This window comes from Lipophrys pholis, assembly GCF_963383615.2.
Source record: "Lipophrys pholis genome assembly, chromosome: 7".
Taxonomy (NCBI): Eukaryota; Metazoa; Chordata; class Actinopteri; order Blenniiformes; family Blenniidae; genus Lipophrys; species Lipophrys pholis.
Window position 1 is genome coordinate 14,802,290 of NC_137638.1, and position 17,166 is coordinate 14,819,455.

The window sequence follows — 17,166 nt, forward strand, 5'->3', positions numbered from 1 at the left end:
TTGAAAATATTATCTGGCGCTTGCTGCCATGTCTTTTTTCACGTCATCAGATTAGCCAGTCCAGATGGAGCAAACTGAATATGAAGAAAAGGACGTTTGCATGCCTTTCCGCAGGGCTCTTTTAAATGTGTCACCAATTCAACTTGTTAGTACATAAATGGGATATGAGTTTGTATATTTCTTCTTCACGCAACATGTCAGGTCCTGGTCACTTCCCTTACAAATCATGTAAATATTAATTGTCGTTTGCTTGTCGGAACTACTTTCGCTCACATTGTGATACTCGAGAATTCTGTCATAACTCAGGAATACTGAGCTGTGTGATTATGGAAAGCGAACAAAGCAATGTTCATTATTAAGCAAGACAAAATAAGTTACCACTGCTTCCCATTTATCTCCATCCCATTGCTGACAGGCAAGATGAAAGGCCACTGTGAGCTGCCTGACAAAAACATGGGTTGAGTCAAAGGCTTCCTGCAGTACACGCTGTCTAGCTCCCTAATTTGGTTGTCGCCGTCTCACCCGAGAAACACATCTTTGCTTAAAAAAGAATAAACAACCCCCCCCAAAAAAAAAAATCCACAAACAAAACTAAAAAAAATAGAACTTTGAGGTGGACACACATGTGAGAAAAACACACACCATCACAGAACAGAAATATGAGCACATCCATGAGCTGTAAAGGCCTTTAGAATCTCAAACTCACAAATACTGTGCTGATGTACTGAGAGCTGCAAGTAGCTAATTAAAAAGCGTCTGCGTGGAAATGTCAAGGCTTTGTGTCCTGATGACACGTTCACTTCATCACACAGAGTTTGACAAAGTTGAAGCACAGCAGAAGGAATGTGACGGCCCCCCCTTTACTTTCAGATCCTCTCCCCAGCACGATCATGCAAAACTTTTCCCCCTCCCCGTCTTAATACGTACGAAGTTAAGATGAGAAGAAGCTATATGTGTTTCTTAGTTTTAGCCCTCCTTCCTTCAAGGCCTGTTTTTTTTTTTTTCTCATGAAGGATTCATCACTCAGCACATTGCTGCCTGAGGTATCAGGAAATAGATCACTTTAATCACCGAGAATAGCATCGGCCATGCATCACTTCAGTGCAGGTATTAGCGTCATGTCTTGCAGTATATAATGGCAGGGTTGCTATATTAATGTCAACTACATGTTGGCATCTAATTAAATGCATCATTGTCAACTAAAATATACGACGGGCTCGGTGTGATGGTTTTCAATGTCAATGTCAGCGGCACGCATGACGAGAGTTGAGTGTGTGCGGGAGGTAAAATGTAATTATGGGAAGAAAGTGATGCGTGCGTCCCACTGTTATGGCCTTTTTCGCACAGAAAGGCAGCCCCATGTGTGCCTGGGTGTCCGCGTAAGCAATCGATACACATGCATTCATGTGTGCATCTTCCCATGTGTCAGTGAGTGTGTTTGAAACAGCCGGTGTGCTATGTGTGTGCCCTAACACCATGTGTGTAATGAGTTATCACCTTGCTTTAAGATCGTTGACTTTGACTAGAGAGATCTATAATGACTTTAACACTCCCACTGGCTGTTAATGCAAATGAGCAAGGGTTTCCCATGTGATGAGGGGCAACAGTTGCGCATCAGTGTGTCTGTGTGTCTGTGTGTGTGCGTCTGTTCATGCTCCCCATTTTCTCCGCAGTGGCCGTTTCACTGTGGAATAGATGTTGTCATGGCAACCCAATGGCAGCAGCCTTGATGGTAGGATGATCACACATTATTAAACAAGAAAAAAAAAAGGGAAAAACAGCAGCAATTCAGATAAAGGACAGAGGAGCGGTAGACTAGATTAATTAAATATGGCGTAAAAAGATAAGTGTATAGCATAATGCTGTGAGAAAAGCAAATGTTTCCAATGCAAACAAATTATAGCAACATCACCTAAGAAAAAAAAGAAAAAAAGAGAGACATTCAGGATTATTGGAAAGTTGCAGGTATAGCTGAACATATGCAGAGTGGGTACAGATTCATAGAAGAAAATATCCATTTTGAAACCGAAAGAAATACATGTCTATTTTATCAACTCTATTTGTTTGTGTAAAGCCATACTAATGTTTTGTAAGTTGATATGTGAGAGAGTGAATCTCAAAACTCCTATCATCTTTTTGGCAGTAAATTAACCTTATTTCCACATTTTTTTTACATTTGAACAACATGTTTACATGCATCATATAAACACAAAAATGGCAATGGCCCTTCAGCTCAACTGAAGCGCCGCCGCCCTGCAAACAAAAGTATACGCTTCCGATATGACACACAATAAAACTCTTCCTGACATTCCACCAGCTAACACTTTGATGTTTACTAAATGATTTTCTTATCCTCTGTATTATTATTCAACTGCCCTCAAGTTAACGCCTCTTAACAAACTAACAGTGCTCTCCTCTTTCACTAACAACACACTACTTCTGTGTTTCACTTGCACAGAAGAGAGGCACACCACACTCCTGCAGGAACGATGGGCAGTGGCAGACTTTGGCTCACCTTCTAAATAGACAATGAAACATGTCAATCCAAACATGTAGCCACAACAAATTGATGAGGCATTTCTTGTATACCATATTTTCCTCAGTAAACATCTCCTGAGCAAATCTGACCTCCCGTGTCTCTGGCTGTTTCTCAAAAAATGATGCTTCAATAATTTTCCTACAAGACTCCAGCACAGTTGTGAGATTTTAAAACAAGACTTATACTTTCGTTGAGAGCACCCTTTCTGTAATGTTGTCAGAAAAAAAAAAAAAAAGGGAACCCGAGCCTTTCCCTGAAACCCCCCCCCCGAAAAAAAACAAGCACTTTAGTTGGACATACACTGATGGGGTGCAATTGTCAAGGATCACATTGCTGCCTGTTTTATAGCTACCGGCTGACACGCTCAATACTTGACCATTTTCAAAAATTGTGGCCCCCATTAGTCCCTTAGACCCAAAACGATGGTGAAATAGGATCCCGGTAGAAAAATAATACTGGAGCATTTTCCAGTGGGGAGATGGTTTGCTGTTAGATAACCTTTAGTTGGGTGTGAAGAACATATTGGTTTGAGGTAGAGAGAGCGCTGAAATAAGGCTAAGTAGTTGTTTAAAGGTGATTTTGCAAGTAGAAATAATAATTAAAGCTGCAGCCAGCATTGAATGGGCCCTCACACTTCCACGGACATATATATTCTATGATTTTTGTTCTATAGAAGCCAACTGGGCTGGACTTTGAATCAACATTTGATGTGATGATATATTGTAAGCGCATCACAAACAGTGTATCATATAAAAAAACATTGGCAAAGTTCAGACGTGCCCTTTGATGATAAGGTTAATATGGTCCACCAGCTTATAATAGCCCAGGTTCATGCTTTGATAACGTTTAATCACCAAGTCCTGTTGTATGCACTGGTCAAATTTGAGGCGTGTAGGACTTAACCCCAAGGAGGAGCTTGCTCTTGAATGTGACAAAAAAAAGAAATCACACAGTTAATTCAAAATGGCAGACTTCTTGTTGGGTTTATGACACGGGACCAAGAGGCTTTTTTGTGAGACCCGACGTGCTACATAATCCTACCAAATTTTGCAGATGTAGGTGAAACATCCTGCGGGGGGCTATTAGACACATCTTTATAGGGGGTGCTATAAAGTCATTCTTCCAGACGGACGTAGATTGTTAGTCTTTGAGCTTTGATAGTAATGCATGTGCCATTTTGGTGTGTTTCTGAGCATTTCTAAGCTGTCAAAAAGTGCTTCCCATGTCACGTGCTGCATATGCCTATGACATTTCTTGAATGTACGACGCTATGTAGCCTTTTTGCCAGAAACATGCACAGTCCCCATGAAATATACGATTTTGTGCCAGTTGTGATGTGTCTGGAAATATTCATGCATTCTTGAGAATCTTTAGGCCCTCAAAAACGTGTTTGTTCCATGTGAAAAACAATAATTCCTTGCAGTCCAATAGGGTCGTATGCACTTTTAAGTGCTCGCGCCCTAATAAATGGGAACACTTGCTGACCAGAAATACATTAAGCACATTTCCTCACAGTCAAAAAGGCTGATGGTTTTTGCTGTGTTTGAATTTTGTCAAAAACTAATTCATGGGAAAACATACTTTATCTAAAAAAGGGGGCTTTTTAGAATCCATTTAAATTCATTTGACAACAACGTCCATTTGTAACTGTTTTAATGAGCTGCTCCTAATGATATAAACAACACCCTTATTGGCGTGAAAATGGACTGTTCAGAGATGTCACACTGTGTTGCTGCACCACTGCTGGGATGTGGGGAATGTCTTTCTAACTCAAATGGATGGTGGTGCCGTTCCAAACAGAGAGTACACGCTACAAAGTGAGTTTTGAAAGGCTGTTATCTCAGCACCTAGCAAACTGATCGTTGAGTCACTGGTATTGATCAACTGGGCTTTCAACCCGCTCTAGATATATTAGGGCTATTTTCTGCTATGAGACGATAAAAATCTCACTTACTGCCCTTTAAATGTGCTATAACTCCATATATTGTGTTGATTCTGCAGTCTTCTCCAGGCCCATCCATACGGTTCCCATAAATACAGGTTACATCCCAAGCCCCTAGTTTCCACCAGTAGCAGGTTTTACTGCAGCTGTAGAAAGTTAAGATGCAGAGCAGTATGCCTTGGATGATCACATATAACCCCAAACAGTGAATTTATAGAGACAGGGTTAGACGTGACCAGCTCTGTAAGGGGTGTCAAGTCACAGCACGTTATCTCCAAGCATACTACCATTTGAAGAACAGCAAAATACATCTAGAGCAGTTAAATATGAATATACTTCCCCTGTCACCTCTGGAGCCAACACAGTTTTAGGAAGTAGGCAGTGAGTAGCAGAGGTTGTGCTAAAGTGAGAGGTGGAGCGGGAACGTGCAGACAGAGAGGAGATGCGAGCAATCCAGAGAATAAGAAGGGATGGAGCGTTGAGTGAGGAAATGAGAGAGAAGCACAGAAAATCCAGGCAGTGGGGTCACGCTGAATGGATGGTTGACAACCAAATCCTACAATGGAAGGAGGAAGAGCACAGGTGAGAAAGTGGAGCAACAAAAACAGACAAAGGGAAACTTGGGAAAGTGAAGAGAAGAGGAGAGACAACGGAAATGACGAGTGGACAGGGGAAGAATGTCAAAGGAAATGAGCAGAGAAGGAGTAGAAAAGGGGCAAGAGAGAGACAGAGGTGTTATGCTAAAATGAGTCTGCTGCACTGAGACGACCGCTGACTGTCAGCTCCTTAAATGAGAACAACACTGGCTTGACAGCTCACTTACGAGCTTAACACAAAGCTGGCAACATCAGCAAACTCGAGCTCCCTCACTCCTGTTCACACTTCACACAGGAAAGCATGATGGAGAAAAAAAAGCTCATACACTTTGTTTTTTAAAGAAAGTCTTCAAAAGCACATTAACTGGTTAAACTACAGTATAGAATGTTTGCATCCTGAGAGAAGACATTTTGTTTATTTTTCAACGTATGTAGCTGGTTAATTTGATTTGGTTAGTTTTGCCATACTTTGCACTCATGGACAATTAAAAAAATAACAAGTAAGTAAAGTAAACCTTTTGCAGTTTTAGCCAATTTAACTTTTTTGTTCTGTGCTAATTTCTCTCAAAATGGCAAACATACAGGTAAAAGAGAATTGTTTTTAGTGAAAGCAAATGAGTCTGTTCACATTGAAGCTATTAACCATTTTCCTATTTTCCCCTCTGAAATGTTTTTATTTATTTTAGTTCAGTCGTGGTCAGGATACCAAGAGGTGGACACTACTTAGCGAAAGGCAGTTGGCAAGGAACATTGTGGGATGTGAGATACATTGTTCTGTTAACAAACTATTGAACTGATCTTTAATTAAATGTATACATTTGTCATGTCAAACTGCAAGATGCATGTCCGTTTTAAAAATACTCATTTGTGGAACATCAAATAAAAAAAAAATAAGTCTGTGAAAGCTCCATGAAGTCACCACACTCTTAAGCCCCTTTGGCTTAGGAGTGTGGGATTCAGATATCAGGCGGATTCACCTTGACCTTGGAACCTTAGTTCACGCATCCATACCAGGAAAACAACCCACTGAAGTATGCTTGGATGCTAAATGGCTACAGGCTAAAGCTCTGCTGAATCTGATTTTTTTGACCCGCCTGTAACGGTGCCAAGGAATCAATAAGCCATCAGATTATAATCAGTGCAACACATCATGTTTTACTATGTGGAAATTGCCTCAAGAAATAAGCCACGCTGGTGAAAATACAGCCGAACGAGGCAAAAGAGCAACAATAAAGTCACCTGCGATGTACCCCTTTAGTTTGTTTTTCTAAAAATCTGTTTATTGCTTAGACAAGCGGCGCAGCGACTGTTAGGGAGGAACAGAGAGCGACTCGGCGCTATCGACCCAGTCGGTGAAGTGCACCTGCACCAGATTATTCTCTCCTTGTGATTTCGTTAGAGTAAAGCTGAGAGAAGCTGAGAGCGAAGCACCCTGACCCACTGCTGCACATCAATACCCCAAAGTCTGGGTAAGTCTGTTTATTCAACCACAGACAACTGAAGTCATCTCACACAGATGAAATATTGCTCCTGCGCTGGTGGTGCACGCTTTGCTTTGGAGTGAGTTCTTTTGGCGACAGATAGGCTATATTTAAAAAAAGAAAAAGAACGTCACAAAAGTCTCACCAGTCACTGTCTTCATAATAGGATGAGTATTTTATCTGCTCTCATTTTCATGGCTGAGATAACATGCTGGTCTATTGCACAGTGTGTACAACCAGGTTGGCTATTGAGAAGATACACTGACATTCTAAAGCGGGATTAAAGCGTATCAAACCAAAACAGCCATGTTTCAGCCACCCCAAATAAATCTGACAGATCAAAGAACAAAGTGATGAGCTATTTCATTCATCCAGATAATGTCAGACATGTTGATTTTTTTTTTTTTTTCAGCGTGAGACCCGTCTCCATGGCATGAATGACGGATTTGAGAACCGTGTTGGGCCATAATCAACAGTGATGATAAAAGCCTAAAGATTATGAGGGGAGCTCTTTGAATTTCAATGCAGAATTTGATGATTATATTCGACTCAATTGCATTTCATAAAAGTTGAGACGTTCTCTGGTTTCCTGAGCATTTCCTCATCACATGCACTTCTTTGCGCAACGCTGCCCCACTGCTACTTAATGCAAGTTTCAGTTGGCTTTTTCTGTGAAGCAGCAGGTTCAGGAAAGAAGCTGCAGCAGCAAACAATCCATCCCCGTGTCTAAACGAAAGAATCTTAGGTGCAAAGCGGATGACTCTTAATTTTTTCACAAATCATATACACAGCGATAATATATAGGCATTTAAAAACAGAAAATCATTTTATTTGCATACTTGAAAGAAAGACAGATGGTCATTTTTATCATAGAGAAAGTCCTCAGGTCAAATCTGGGTTCTGTGTTGAGTTTGTTTGAATTTGTTTTTGCTGGATTTGTGTGGTACTCTGGTCGCCTCCCACAGTCCTTTGAATCATAGGTGTGACTGTGAGTATGTATTGGGCAGAATTTGATACATAAATAAAACAACTCTGGCTTATCGTGGGGAAAATACAGTATTTTCTGTTTTGTTTTGTTTATTGGAGAATTTGATACATGTAAAGTTCATGTTCCATGCTCCACACAGCAGGAGGAAACACAACCTCTGCTTTCAGGACAGATTCTTGCTTCACATAACTTATTTCATAAAAAACTCGACCGCTATATGTATTGTGGTCCTGCTGAGTCTTTGAAAGGAGGGAGACACACAGCGAATAGGTCACCACAGGAAACAAACACACCATAAACATGTAAAATGGTCAAACTCAACACGATCCCACTGTGAGGCACCAGGGCGAATCACAAAGACATCATGAGGCCTTCGCACACTGAAAGTGTCACAACACTGAAGCCCAAGCAGTGGGGCGGTAGAGTATTTGCCAACGGGTCTGTGGTCCCTCAGGCAAAGTTTGCAAAGCTTAATTATTCCAATTAGCGCTCCGAGGGTTCAATGTCGTACACTTTGTCAACAAAAATTTTCAATTAAGCGTCATTAAGCCAGAGTGTGTGGATGAAGTGGAACAAATGATCAAACTGAACTATAATAAAGAGCACTACAGAAGTAAAACAGCTATTAACCATCATTAACACACTGAGACAGCAAGACAGCGATCCAGAGAGAGGGCAATACATCTCATCATTATTGTGATTAATAAAGATGTAATGAACTTACAAAAAGTGTGTGGGCTGCATGTGACAGAGATAGACTGGGTGAGGAGTGACAGCCTTGAGAGCGAGTGAGCTTAGAGGAATGCAGAAAGAGGAAGATTAGATTGGCACGTGACATGAAATCAATGTTTTTGTCATCCTTGAACAAGGTGACTGTTAAATCACACACGCACAAACATGCGCAATCCTTTCCTGTTCACCGCGTCCTGTAAAAAAAAAAATAAATAAATAAAAAAAAAGAAAATTCCATTTTCATGAACTGGAAACAGAGTTTCAGAGCCTCCAGCTTTACTTGTGTGATTGTGTGGAAGAGGAAAGACTGTGAATCTAATAACCTGCATTTTAGCTTTTGGCTTCTGTGGTGGTGAGCCTTATTTCGATTATGTTTGTAGCTCAGGGTATAATGGGGCCACAAAGAATCTTAAAAGTGAAGGGAACATTTCTCACAATAAAATAATCAGCGTCATTTTATATCTGAAATCGAGGGAACTCATTTTAGGCCATTTTAAGCACTTTAGTAATTGAAAGCACAGTCACTGCATCCATCTGTACTGTTTGTATGTTTCTTACACTCTGAGCTGACTCTCCTGGTCTTTTTGTCTTTCCCGTGGGATGAAAAAGAAAATCTGGATGTGCAGTTATAACTTGAAATAGACGTGGTTCACACAATAAATTAATCGATAGAAAAGACCAAGAGACAGAGAGAAAGGAAGAAAAAAAAAAGAAAAAGACCCTGACAAAAATGTCAATACTCAAGTCGATATGGCCTTCGCTCCGCGCCAAAAACCAAAACAGCAAGTAAAACTAAAAGTCAGATTTTCTCACTGAGGATTTAAATGTCCAGCATGGAACATTTAGAACGATATATTAGCAGAAACGTTTTATGGTGATTAAAAACTATCTTTGCGTCAAAGTAAAACTACCTGGAACTTCGGGTTATTTAATCTTGTTCTAACAAAATGAGTGGGCAGGCTTTAGAGAGGTTCTTTATTAAATAGAGTATTCATCTGGTTCGAATGTACAACTCTGCATATTACTTGAGCCTATGCAAATTATAAAAAATAAGGGAACTATTTGTAATTAAAGAAATGTTTAGTGTTTTTTCTTTTTAAAGCTCAATCAGTGGAGCTAAAGGTGTGATATAAACTATTGTCTAAGCTTTAGTTTTAGTAAAAAAAAAAATGTTTTTTTTCCCCTGGAGATAAACCAGATTGCCTCTAAAATAGGTGTTGGCTCCTCTGATTTGCCAGATCATTACAGGAAGTCAAACGATGGCAGACAAACTCACTCCCACCAATATACTACGGCAATAGGCATTCCCCAGGTCTGTTCTTGATTCTAGAAAGTGTCTTAATATGCTTTCATTGGCAATTTACAGCCATATCATCAAACACACTGGGTGTAGAAATGAGGATATCAAGCTTTGTTCTGTCTAGTCAGTGCGAGTTCATTATTAATGGCCAGATCGGAGAAAAACACAAGCCCACCCCTCTATTGATCAATGTTTTGTTTTTTGTTTTTTTTAATTCATTGGACGTTTATTTCATGATTAAAATCACTGTATGGCTGTTAACTGTTCAGAGCGATCAAGCAAAACTTTCAAAAAGTTCAAAAATAAACCCTCATTTTGTTTGAGCGATCATAGACAATTGTAGAATAACAACACTGAGTACAAACTCATTGTGTTGGAAAAGTTTGTTCAGGAAATTTTGGCATTTTGAATTGAATGATTTACTTTCAGCGCATTGAAAAGTTGATTGATAATTAAACTAATCGTTCAGGCTCAAGCTGACATACTGGCCAGGTTTTGGTTTTGGGTTCTGTGGATTGTTCCCTCTCTCCTTTTCTCTCTGCTGTTTTGTGAACAAAAGTGCACTGAGTCGTGGCAGAGTGACTCACTGGTGAACTTCGCCTATTAGAGCTGACCTGATTCTTTTTCAACGTTCAGGGGAAATCTGAATTTTTATTAGCTGAACACAGGGACAATTAGAGACCGTCTTGTCTCTGAATTAATTTTATTGACAGCCTGTAACAAGCCAGGACATTTTCCCCAATACTCACACTCTTAACATCTTTTCTTTAAAATGCCTGAGACGGCTGTAACAGAGAGCGAACGGCTCCAGACAAGGTAGTATACTCTGTGGCTTCTCCTGCAGACTCTCTTTACAACCCCACTGCTGGGGCTAAAATGTAAGATTTACATGGGCAAAGGCAGCTTTAAAAGCCAGTTATATGTGCCCTTCACTGGTGCAATTTAGTTTATCTTCGTCATATACATTCCCAAAGAAAACCCCCATTACACGATTCATTAAATGTCAATCCAAGGTTTGCTCTAGCCAAACTTTCAGAAGTCAATTTATCAAGAGTTTTTTAACTATTGCTGACAATTTTATTGTCATGGGTGGTGCTGATATAATAATGTTCCAGAACTCTGAAAGCCTCACAAACAAACTGTTTATGAAGCGTTTACAGTTTACAATGTAGTGACTGGGGCTCGGAGCACTTTAATGTCATCACTTCCATATTTGTGACACATGATTGCGATTGGATTTCAATAAACTATATTTTCTGGGGAGGAAATGAAATAGAAACATAGTTTGCGCTGAGAACATTTATTGCATACATGGATTGTTGGTCTGAAGGCTGTACGAAAGGCGGGAAAGGTAAATTATTAAAAAGGGAACACAAAAATATATAGTTACCATCGATATTTCTCTATCTTAAGCTCCTTGCAAAGTATTTTATCTCACGTACAGCAATGACAAGATTAATGCATTCGGGGAAAAGCATATCTGTGTAAATGTCAAGAATCACTTCACTTTTACACAGCCCATTGTGTTATTTTTTTCCACATCCTGGACATCCGTGTTTCTATTTTCGGTCAAACTACTATCGCCTTTACGTTACTGTATTAGTACATCTGCTTCCCTCTCAGATAAGACATGCATTGCATGCAAACCACATTGGGGTCTCAGAAAGCTGTAATCCCCACTTTAATACAAATCATGTCAGGAAATTACATGCCACACTCTAACAGGCTAATGTAATTTCTACAGAGGGACGCCAGCCTCTGGTGCACGCTGTGGTGCAGCAATCTAACCCATGGCCTCTGCGGTGTGATTTATCTAAGTTTGTGGCAGTGATTTGTCGCTGCTGTACACATCACATGGCCCCTCAAGCATGCCAAACAACTCGCACTGTCATGGTCCCCACAGAAATACAGCAGACCGTGGCTCTATTTCAGTAGCGTTCAGCCTAACACGCCCCCTCAGGCCACCAATGAAATCTTGCCTGCAGCCAGGTAATAAAACAACAATATAAATAAATCGTGGTGACAAATTTATATGGTAAGACATGGCACTCCTTGCTCACAACACGTGCAACTAAACTGAGAGGTAGATTTTAATGAAACCATTACAGCATGGTAATGATATCATCACAATGAGCACCAAATTCAATTGCTCTGAGCTGTTTATTCCCACTGACTTTTATCATCTACTCACCCAGAATTTGTTGCATTCATGACGCTCACTACCGGCGAGTTAAAGGCTGCAGCCCACACCGTAATCTCATATGCAAAGAACCACTTCACCTGCTTCAACTATCAAAATTTAAAACGTGGCCACGCTCTGAATACAACATAAGAAGTCTGGTGTGTGACGCCCTCAAGACGTCCATCTGCTATGGATTACAATTTCTATTTTAAATTTTCACACTGTGCTTGCAGACAAACAAAGACAAAAATAATATATGCCTGTGAGTAAGGGCTTATCTTTTTATTTTTATTTTTTTTCCAAATCTGGCCCCTTCAGCACTTCAAAACAACTCGTCACTGGCTGTCACTTTAAATTAGTGGACTAACCCTTTCCGGCACTGCTTTCTGACTGGTAAATCTGCAGGCTGTCCCCATCAATCATCGAGCGGCAGCAGTGCCCACACACACACACACACACACATTCGCACCATGTTTGTTGCACAATGCGGACAAAAAAGATCCAAGATCTGTACACTCCCACCAACATAAACACAGACGTGAAAGTGGTGCTGCACTTGAACTCTGGCAACAGCTCCTTCGCATCGAACAAAGTGGTTGAATGATGAAGTTGTTGCAGTAGACAGTCTGTTTCTACAGACACTGCCCCACTCTCATTTCCTCATCTGAGTGTCAAAGTAAATAAGTTATTTTCCATCTCTCCTATTACCTCAAGGGACCTGCAGAGAGCGAACGCTCCTCGAGTATGCAGAGCACACACACAATGATACACACAGTAAATACTACTTAGTAGTTAGAGCTGCTCCTGTATTGCGCCATCCAATCACTCGCTACATGCTTCGTTACCGTTTACCGTTATCTTTAAAACATCTGACATATGCGCTTTCTTCACAATGCAATTCTATTTCTTTGCACTACCATAGCTTTTCACTTTTGTAAAAACAGAACTCCCGAAGCTCCGACCCCATTTGTCAAAACTGGACACAAAACTAAATTCATATGCACATTATACAAAACATTTTTTTTCCCCAAAAGTATCACATTAAAAGTACCCACAGCTTTCTGAAAAAAAAAACTTGCATTTCTTTTTTTTATGGCACTATCAATATGGACACAAATGCAAATGAAAAAGCTAAGTCTTTCATTAATGAGCGAAATATTGCATGAAGATGTTGGAGTCAGGGTTCAGTGTAAAGCCTCTTCACTATTGTGTTGCACTGCCATACAGGGTGGATGGTAGGACTCCTCATCTGTTCTCATTGACATGCTGGTATAATACTTACCACAGTCAAGCAGGTCAATTCATGCTGGGCCTTCCCAGCAGCTTTTTGGATGGGTCAACCCATGGTGACGAGACAGGCCCTGATCTCATCTGGAACATTTCTTGTTTTTCTTCTTGACACTCCTTTTGCTCTGTGTGTTTCCCCTCCTGCTCCTCCTCCTCCTCATGCCCCTGCACCTCTTCCTCATCTTATTCCATCTTGCTGAGCTTCTGTTCTTCTTCCCACTGATTTTCAAACAGCCATTTCTCTCACGCTTTTGACTTCTGTGTGCACTGTTTCATTACATACAGTATGCCTTTACATCTGTTTTGCCATTGCAAATGTTCTTGTTATGGGTCAACAGGTGTGTAATACATTTGGTGTTAATGTGTAACAATAAGGCTTATCAGCTAAATGGTTGTAAACTGCACTGGTGAAGTAAATGTGAAAACAATGGCAAATCAGACAAACTTAAAACTTTTCTTGTGAATAGATCTCTTTAACTTCAGTTTCCATTTCTTGCCTGAATGCTTTTGTAGAAGTGAGAGGAACACATGTGACGAACTACTGTGAAATGCATGTTTTCCTCTCAAATTAACATAGGGGTGGTCTGCTGTAAGATTAAGCCAGTGAAATAATAATAGTTTCCAGCATCACTGAGTTTTAACATTACATATGAAGATGAGTGTAGATAGTGAATACATAGGGGTCTTATAATAATCCTTGTGTGACACCGTATTTTTAGTATGTATCTGCTATGAACATGGCAGCAGACATAATAAAAGCAGATATCCCAAACCGCAGAGACCTACTCTAACAAAACCAACATATTTCCACAGAGTTTGATACAGATGTGTTTGTCTAAAACAAAGAAGCATGTGGAGTCATATTTCTTCGTCGTGTCATACCATGTCAAAACATGAAATAAATCCAAAAAAAACAAAAAAAAAACCGTAAAAAATCAGGAAATCAAATATTATCTTCACACAGAGTTTGCGTAGAGAAGCGTTTTTGCGCTGCCATCTGAAGATGGTTAGGAGGGCTTAACAGATGTTGGCTGCTTATATAATTGCTCCCATTGGCTCTAGTGGTTTTTGGCCAGCTTGAGCCTCGTATGCTCGCACGACGTGAAACTGTTTTACATGTCTCCTTTCAGTAGATAAGATGGAGACCGTACGACAAACAGCAGAGAGTGAAATCATCCCCATCCCATTTCGGTTGATACCTCAGCATGTGTCATCTGTAAAAACCAGGCTTGTATGCCAGTTCCACAACATTTCCCCTCAGAAATTTTGGAAAGGGTCCATCTTGCATTCTGCGCTCACTGCTGCCTACAGAGAGTCTGATTGACTGCTTGATAATTTAACAATCACAACATTCCTGCTACAGTTTGGGACAGCTGCGAAAAAGTTGAATTGCTCTCTGCCACAGGTCTGCGTAAGTAATACTAAAACTTAGTGAACTACGTAAAACAAGCAGCCGTGAAGAGAGAGCAGCTCAAAATTAGATTTATTCCACTACTCCAATCATTCATTGTCCATACTCTTTTGTGCAACGATAGGGAAAGCAGGACACAAGTCCGTCACAGGGGAAACACAGAGGGGCACACCCTCACATTCACACCTATAGTCAATTAGGAGAAACCAATTCACCTTTGACAGATGTCTTTATGTCCTCCTATGAGAGGAAACGATACTGAACGGGAATATCCAAACAGCACAGGGAAGCCAGAAAGAGGCTGGTGTCGCACCATGACATCAAATGATCCACAAATATATAAGTAAATGATGTATTGCTCAATGCAGTGGGAGCCGGTGACTGTGAATGAAAATCATCTTGCGTTTCAGTGAACTCTTGACTAATAACTGTCTGATTGCATTAATAAGGCTGCAGATTTATTCGGAGCCCGACAATGACAAAATCCATCCTAATTTTGTCGAGGATGAGACTGTTGATAAAATTCTTGTTAAACTCTCCACTTGGTGCTTCATTAATCTGTCTGATGGAGGACGTCGGAATAAAACGGATGCAGAAATTATTGGGAAGAAAAACAAAACAATTACACCTCTGTGATTATTTTTTCTCCTGACAATTTGTTTCTGTGTTTTTGTTTAAACCGTGGGGACCAGTGACAGGAAACTGTTTGAAACTATCATCCCAAGAGTGTGACATTGCCCCAGAAATAATGGGAATGAACTGGAAACATGCCCTGTCAATTAATTGCTTGTTTATTTTAATAAAAGCCTTGATAGGCAATATTCTGAAGTGCAACGCTTGAGCAGATATGGCACCATAAACAGGCGGGCCTCGCCATTCACACACACTATAAAGCTTGCAGGGCCTGGCCCATGCATGCAATATGTGTTAGACTAACTTACTACACACACGTCAACAAATGCACATAAAAAGAACATTGACTGTTTAACACAGCATGGATTTCAACAGCGTAATGGAGGCATTAAGGAGACACTGCTGTTTCCCGTGCGTTGAAATGAGCTCATGCTTGATCACAAATAAAGCAACCGCTGCTCCGCTGGGAGGCGAGCGATCCTTACGTGACCTCCGCAGAGACACTTTACCTCATATGATAGCACCTGCAATCTGCTGTTGTGGGTTACATTGCAGCATGACATTAAAGTTTGATACAAACAAACAAACAAACATGAATCCCGAGCTTTGTAGAAGAGTGGCACAGCCGCAGGGAGGAGATGAGTGAGGGAGTGACCTTTGTGTGGCGAATGCCGAGATTGTCTCGCTTCCCAGTAGCCGTAAGAGACTGGGAGATAATGAATAAATGAATAAATTCGGTTACAGTCTTGATCAATGGAATAAGTAGTGCCAACAAGGCAACACTTTTGTGCTACAACACGATGAACAACTGGGATCAGCTTTGATAGGCCGACACTGACTTTGACTTATTTGCAAGCCCACGTTGCGACACTTCCTCCGCCTCGGTGTGCAACACTAGTGAGCGACCTGACAACAAACACAGGACGCAGACGTGCAATTCCAATTCTCCCTCTGGAAGATAAATCTATGATTTAATCAGCTTTTTTTCACTTTGTGTTTGGCCTGCAAGTGCAGGTACTTCAAGCACCACAGAGGGGCAAACTTTACGAGAGTGACCATTTTTTATCGGGCTTAAATGAATCTGGAGCAGTAATAAAAACTACTTGACCTCTCAAAAAGTAAAGAGACTATATGCGAACACATTTTTCACGACTCTTTTCAAAAGCAGGGATGAGTTCTACACCTTCAGCTGAGGGCCAGATGACAGAGATTAAGAGTGCGGAACAAAAGAGGTCCGTTAATATGCCTATGGGACACAAGCTTGTTATAAATGCAGTTAGAGATGAAGCCGACTATTATTTACTTCTATGCCTCTTACCTCTGGGAAAAAATGTCTCTGTAGGGGCTGCCATGCTGCATGGCGATACCATATCCACGGTCGGGTGCGTTGTTGTTGACTGTGTAGAAGGAGCAGTCCTCATCGTTATTGGCGACATATTCCAATACTGCTGCGTCCCACACGAAACCGAAACGGCCGTATTTCACCTGGAAAGAAGACCAGAAAGTGGGCATTTAATAGATGCGTAGCTATATTCAAAAAGGTACATCTTTACCTGCGTTCATGCAACACTCAGTAAGTAATTATTCAGATGATTCTCTGGGAGATCGTTGATGAGCTTCGCGGTTGAAAATGGACCTATTTGGAGCTATTTATGAGCTGAATCACAGTTGAGTACATTAGGCAGAGGAGGTCTAGGAGGACTAATCCACCCAAGCACATAGAGATATCAGAACCACAGTCTATCAGCAGTTTTAGTTTAAAAATGTAGTGTTGCACCAAGATTACACTCTCCGCCTGCTGTGGGACTGCAATCTATGCAGCGCAGCAATTTCAGCATTCAGCGCTCCCTCTTGGCTGTGAATGCATTGAGTCTTAATGGCTTGTTGGCTCATCTCTGAGGCACTCAATGCAGCGTCGGTTTCGCGCGTTTGATGCATCTTGCTGTTTCGAATGTGCGCACACACACGTACGAGAACCAGAACTCGTGCCTGAGGAGAACCGCACAGTCAGAGGTGAGAGCCACAGCTCATTTTAGGGTACAGTCTGGGTGCCTTTTGTTACCGCGGCTCCAAGT

The 17,166-nt window shown here is 40.9% G+C and overlaps 1 protein-coding gene across 1 annotated transcript in view; it reads right to left on the reverse strand.

Moving 5' to 3' along the window:
* grid2 (glutamate receptor, ionotropic, delta 2) overlaps positions 1-17,166 on the reverse strand; it is a gene marked incomplete at both ends in the record, with an annotated part of 512,472 nt that overhangs the window by 16,652 nt on the left and 478,654 nt on the right. The window contains one exon of the mRNA XM_080467951.1: positions 16,410-16,576. Coding sequence (XP_080324077.1) covers positions 16,410-16,576 — 167 coding nt within the window. The remainder of the gene's footprint in view (positions 1-16,409; positions 16,577-17,166) is intronic.